The sequence below is a fragment of the Hibiscus syriacus genome, unplaced genomic scaffold (genome assembly GCF_006381635.1).
Source record: "Hibiscus syriacus cultivar Baekdansim isolate YM2019G1 unplaced genomic scaffold, ASM638163v2 tig00111392_pilon, whole genome shotgun sequence".
NCBI classification, from domain to species: Eukaryota; Viridiplantae; Streptophyta; class Magnoliopsida; order Malvales; family Malvaceae; genus Hibiscus; species Hibiscus syriacus.
Genome location: NW_024063078.1, coordinates 1,857,279 through 1,864,118, shown reverse-complemented (window position 1 = coordinate 1,864,118; position 6,840 = coordinate 1,857,279). Strand labels below are relative to the sequence as shown.

The following is a 6,840-nucleotide window of genomic DNA, read 5'->3' as shown; positions in this document are numbered from 1 at the left end:
TTGGGAGTATTTCACTTTTAGGCCAAGGCCCAATATTAGTAAATAAAAGTGGATTTCTCATGAGCCTCTAGGTGAGGCCCATGTTTCATGAATGGCATTATAATACCTCTGGTGCATGATCGAGGATTATCTTAGTAAATAAATGTCGAGATTATGAATTTGTCATGTATTTATTTTTATAATAATTATTTTTCATTATAATTAAATTAAATCAAAAGAATACACTAACCAGAGTATATAATCAACGTGTTAAAAATGGAATTATACTTTCTACTATTTTACAAGGATTTGATTTTCAATAATAAAAACTTGTGGTTGGTATAGTTTTCACTCTGTTCATCCTCCAGTTCCTACCAACAAAACCAGAAACAACAATTCGTAGGAAAAGGAATTCCCTGGTTGGAACACTGCCAGTTTTTCTTTTCCCCGCCAAAGAAGTAAACCAAAAGATTTAATCAATGTTATCTCACTCTCTGTTTCACTACTCACCCCCTTCAATCAGCAAACCCAAGTCCCCAATTTTATTCTTTAAATCCCAGTTTCCCCCTCTTAATCCCTATCAAAATCGAGTTTTCCCTCACTTTTTCACCAAAAGAATTTCTGGGTATCCAATAAAATCTCCTGCCTTTTCTTCTTCTTCTTTGGGGGACGAGTTTGACGTAGAATTAGGCAGTCTTTTGGCACTGTTGCCAGAGGAGATGAGAAGGAAAATCAGTGAACATGAAGAACTAAGAGAGTTGATTGAAGTGGTTATGGATATAGGGAGGAAACCTTTGGCTAGATTTCCTTCTGGGGATTTTGAATTATCTGATTGCCCGATCACAGTTCAGGATATTGAGCACGCTACTTCACAGGTGATTCATTTATTCTTCTTCTTTTTTTGCTTGTTTGCACTTTATATATTAGTGTTTCTATATGCATTTTGTCAAATTATCCTGGGAATATTTGAATTTTCTATAGGTTGAAGTTCATTTAATTTTGAGATGCTAAAAAAGTTTGATAATTTCGAATTACAATGTTGCTTTCGAAGCATTTTGTCAAATTATCCTGGGAATATTTGAAATTTCTATAGGTTGAAGTTCATTTAATTTTGAGATGCTAAAAAAGCTTGATAATTTCGAATTAGTATGTTGCTTTCGAAGCATTAATAGACTGAGTACCAATAATCCTGTTTTTTAAATCATAATTTACTTGTATCCTTTTAACAATCTTACTTGAACTAGGACCTCTTTCATTTCGCTAGAGCTTGGATTATACCTTATTTTTGTTATGAGAAGTCTGTTTGCTGATTATTTGTACCGCGAATTGCAGGTTGGGGACTTTGCCATCGATAACCGAGCAGGCATCAGTCTAACATTACATCGCATTAGTGCAATCAGGAACCGAAAAGGAGCAATTATTGGTTTAACTTGTCGTGTTGGTAGGGCAATATCAGGCAGTGCTGATTTATTGAGAGATTTAGTTCAAGATGGGGCTTCTTTACTTCTCATTGGTCCTCCGGGGGTGGGTAAAACAACCATTATTAGGTTAGCTATTTCTATCTCTGGTTTATTTGATAAGGTTGCATGACTATGATTGCCTTCCTCCATTCTTATTCTTAGTCTCTAGCAATGTTGAGCGCCGGGATTTCAAATGCTCATTTTTAACTAGTAGTATCTCTTTACTCAATAGAATCCTCTAAATTTTTTAAAAGAAAAATGGACATATTAACGTATCCTGCTGAAGTAAGATACAGAGACGAGTCGAGTAGATTTGTTCCTTTCCTTGAATATTTTTGCTATCAGTGGCTGTTTTAAAGATTACAAATATTTCGACTGCAGTTATTGTTATTAGATTACAAATGGCTTTCAAATTTTTTGACTCAGTGAATGTCTTTGTAGATATTAGGCTTTCTTTTTTTGTCTTAATGCCTAGCAAAAGCCAAAATGCATTTTCATCTATGCTCTTACCCTTGTCTGATCAGTTGAATGTATGCTTTTGTTGTTTGAATATACCTTCTGTTTCAAAACCTACAGTTTCGTCTACTCATGGAGGAATCTTTCTGATGGTATTGCTAGGGTAACCTGAATTTCGAAAAAAAATGGCAGGGATATAGCAAGGATGCTTGCAAATGATTACAAGAAACGTGTGATGATTGTTGACACCTCCAATGAGATAGGTGGGGATGGTGATATACCTCATGCTGGAATTGGTAACGCGCGGAGAATGCAAGTCCCCGACTCTGATATGCAACATAAGGTATGAGATGGAACTAAATGATCTCAATTCTCATATAATCTCTGGTTACGTATAGAATAATATTTGTTTGAAGTGATGGACTTATGGTGTGTTTGCTAAGATAACTTTCGTGGTTCAAAACTTTTCCTACTTTACATCCTGGGTAATCAAGAATTTCTCCATCTGTGATCACAAACATATTCGTAGGTAAAATATAAATCTTTTCTGTTGGGACTTCGGTTTCCTAGCAATTATATAGGAGCTCACATCACACATGCATAAATTTAGATGACCTGCCATTCATATATGTAATATCAATAATGTCTGTCTACTACCGTTTTAGAATTTTTCTTCAGATCATTTCACTTTTTGCTTCAAGTTTGTCATGTACTTTGTCACTTCTTTTCCGTAACAGGACCTACAGATGCATCTTCCCCCAAAGTTAATTTTAGAATTTATATAATGCAGGTATTGATAGAAGCAGTTGAAAATCATATGCCACAAGTTATCGTGATTGATGAAATTGGGACAAAACTTGAGGCAATGGCTGCATGCACAATTGCACAACGTGGAATTCAGCTAGTTGCTACTGCTCATGGAGTAACCATTGAGAACTTGATTATGAATCCTTCGTTGGAGATCCTTATCGGTGGAATACAGGTGAGATAGTTGTACTAATACCCGTTTCCATTATTTACTGAACACGCAGGGTTTACTGGCATCATTGTCCTGAAGCTTTTCAAAATGCTTAGTGCAGGGTTGAGTGCACTACTGGGGTAATGTTTAGAAAGATGATGCAACATCTTTTGAAAAACCCTAATCTTTCCTTGTCTTTTGAATCCTATTCTAACAAATTTTAATGTGAAATCTTTCCACGGTAAAGCTGCGATATGCTTAAGTTCGGCATGTGGGTATAAAATGATAAACAAGCAAAGGTGCATTTTGCATGTGATCTCAGCGTCCAGTGAGCTTATGATTTTGTTATTCCCTGCTGTTATTATTGAACATGAATTTTGGTGACTAACCGTATTCTTGTAGTGTTGTTCTTTCTCATTTCATTCAGGCCGAGATATTTCTATGTTCTCATAATTTTTTTTCTTGAAATATGAACCCCTTCAATCTTTATCGCAATTGAGAATATAATTCTTCCTAGTTTCACTAAATACATGGTTATACAGAGTGTGACTCTAGGGGATGAAGAAGCAAACCGAAGGGGTGTGCAGAAGACTGTGCTGGAGAGGAAAGGGCCATCAACATTTAGTTGTGGTGTAGAGATTGTTTCTAAGACTGAGTTACGTGTTCATCGTTGCCTTGAAGCAACAGTTGATGCTGTTCTTTCCGGTGCATTTCCTTTTTTTGCTTAGTGCCTACTTTGAAAAAAATCAAACCGGGTGATCCATGATATTTTATGACATTAGCTTCTTATCTGTTGTGAAGGTCGTTTTCCACGTGTTGAAATCCGCAAGATGAATTCTCGGAGTCTGGAACAGATCTCTCAGACTTTTACCGAGGTCCCCTCCTGCACAGAAGATTCAGTAGTCACTGGAGATCTTTTAGAGGCTAGCGATCAGAACATTGTCGGTAATCATTTCCCTTCTGAGCTTTCATCAAACACGGCTGACGATTCATTGGAAGACAGGGATTTACTTTGTATGTATGTCTACGGGGTAAGAGGTCTTGACATCATACGCTGCGATGTTCATTTGTAACTTAAGATTATGTTTAGGCAGTTTATGAAGTTAACTTGTGTTTTCAGTATTCGAGTTTGGTTCGTGATATTCAGTTAAATCTCAGTTTTATGATTATCTAGATAGAACCTAGGTGTTAATGGATTCGAATTTAACTCAAAATCATTCTCAATAGATGCGATCTTAGTTAAAACTTTCTTTGATCCAATCGTCGATAGTTATCATAGTTATAAATAGTACACATGGAACTTACAGAATGAGCAGTTATTCTAGATCCAGGAGGCGAGTGTGATACAAGGACTTGAGAAGTTAAAAATGGATGCCGCAGTTCGATTAACCGATAATATCAGTGAGGCAGATGTACTATTTGCTCTGCTTTCGAAGCTCAGGAAGAACTCCGGTATTCAGGCTGCAGCAAAATCGCATCGCATACCCGTCTATGTGGCGAAGGTGAATAACTTCTTTTTTAGCATTAATTAACTTTCTTATCATGAACTTTCGATAAATCATTCGCTCTCTTTTTTAATCTCTTGTTGCAGACAAGCTCATCGATGCAGATAACAAATGCCTTAGAGTTACTAAAAGATGATTATCCTGGGGGATTGAAGAATCCCGGATCAGAAGATGATATCAATATTCTGGAGAAGCTTGATGCCTTGGAGGTAATGACTAATATTGTTGTAATCCCAATTGACTCGCTTTGATTGCATTAATCAAGTTTCCTACGTTTCAGGAAGCAAGAATAGCCATTGAACAAGTAGTAATCCCGAGAGCCGAATCCGTCGAACTACTTCCGAGGCCGCCACAGATTGTATCTCTACAGATCGAGCTCATTCAAAAATACCAACTTCAGTCGGAGAAAGTCGGCAAAGGTTCAGATGTACGGTTACGTATTCTCCCATTTCAATCGGTAAAAGACGACAGCGATAGCTCCGGTGAGGATGTTGATGCGAACGAGTATGAAAATTTAGATAACTACGGCGCAAATGGTTCCTCATACAGCGTGGATAGGTTGCCTTTTCTGCCTGATTAGTCATTCACTGTGTTATAATTTCCAAATCTCGTGCTTAATTATGTATATATTTATTACCTTATCTATACAGAGGTATTAGGGTTTGTGGATAGTCTTTTGAATTGTCAGAAATATTATTAGATGCGTGCATAATTGATTCGAATAACTTATAATGTTTTCTAATTATTTCTTTGGATGTAAAATTCTTAAGTTTTAATTAATCCAGTAAAAGTGTTGATTATATAAATATATGATAATGAAAGTACGTTTAATATGTATACATATATGTCATAAAAATATATGGCATGTGTACTGATGGTTGATATGTACATGAAATTAAAAGTATGCTAAATTTGCGAATTCTACCATTTGAGTATGCTTAATTTGTTTTTATGCGTATATGTTACATGTATATTTTTTTATATAAAATATAATAATTTGATAGTGTAACTATATGATGTTTGAGTTAAATAATATGTTTTAAATATTCTCCACATGAAAGCATATATGTGTGTATATATGGTATGATTGAAATATGAATTATATATTAAAGTAATTATATATATATGTTTGACATATATAGTATGATTGAAATATGAATTAAATATTAAAATAACTATATATATATATGTTCGACATGTTTATACGTCTACATAATGAGATAAGATTAAATCATAAATATATATAAAAAAAATAAAGTGATTGCAATAACATTTGCGCATGCTTGTATTGTCTTGTGACTTGAGTGGTATGATTCTAACTATAGGATGAATTTCATTATCATTGTGTCTACATGTATATATAAAGTATTCATAAAATTAAAAATGTAAAGAATATTATTATATATATTTTTAATAACTTATTTCTTATGTCCTGTAAAAAAATATCACTTATTGACTTTCTAAAAGTTAATTTTTTTAAAATTTGACTGTGATTATTTTAAATAATTAAATTCTATAAAATATATATTTGAAAAAATTTGATTGAAGGATTTTAAAATATATTTTTACATATTTTTTTATCAATAATAAATTTTAAATAATAATTAGTCAAAATTTAAAGATATTGACAAAAAAATCAATAAGTATCATTTTTTAAGAGATTGACCTTTCTAAAAAAATTAATTAAGTCCTTAAATTTTTTAAAAGAATCAATCAATTAATCCCTTTATTATAATATCATCTATGATGGACTATTACATCAATATTATGAATCATCACGTTAGCATGGTGAAGACATCAATTGTCACATCAATATCATGAATTATCAAATCAACATTATAACGATCAACGATAATTTTCATTAATCAAAGATTCATATTATTAGTCAGAGTTTATATGATTTATTTTCCAAAATTTTGAAGACCGTATATGCAATTAAACCTTAAGAAAATCATTCACGAGGGTGAAGGATGATCACTAATTTATAGTTAATTTTGATGACATTTTTAGTAGTACTTATTACCTCGAAGATCATACATATTAGTACATATAATGAGTACAATTTTGTGGAGAAAAAAAATAATAATATACACTATAAAATTATACTTCAATGTTTGGTAGTGACTAAGGAAATTTATAATAAATAAATATATAAAAGTGAAATTTTAAATATAGATAACCTATTGCGTAAGTCGCAGAGTCGATACCAAAAAGCACCCAATAAATAAAATATCATATAGTACAATGGTTTTATTTATTGGTAATTTAGTTAACTGGTTTGAACTGATCGTGTGTAAATATTATATATTAATCGTACTTAATTTTTTTTATTATTTTAATTGATTTTAACTATAATTATATTCATGCAATGTAAGTTCATTAGTATTTAGAATTCGGATAAACATTAGTAATTAAAAAGTGTGAAGTGGTGATCATAAGCCATAAGCACTAAATAATGTAAAATAATTAATTAAGGTCAAAC

General features: G+C 32.7%; 1 protein-coding gene across 1 annotated transcript; it reads left to right on the top strand.

Moving 5' to 3' along the window:
* The first annotated feature begins 346 nt into the window (after positions 1 to 346).
* LOC120160736 (protein SEEDLING PLASTID DEVELOPMENT 1-like) lies at positions 347 to 5,035 on the top strand. The gene is made up of 9 exons (XM_039171085.1): positions 347 to 854; positions 1,312 to 1,526; positions 2,088 to 2,238; positions 2,686 to 2,877; positions 3,396 to 3,558; positions 3,655 to 3,884; positions 4,179 to 4,355; positions 4,445 to 4,567; positions 4,639 to 5,035. Exons 1-9 carry the CDS (start codon positions 459 to 461, stop codon positions 4,936 to 4,938), a joined length of 1,947 nt encoding a protein of 648 aa, XP_039027016.1. The 5' UTR covers positions 347 to 458; the 3' UTR covers positions 4,939 to 5,035.
* Positions 5,036 to 6,840: the final 1,805 nt, after the last annotated feature.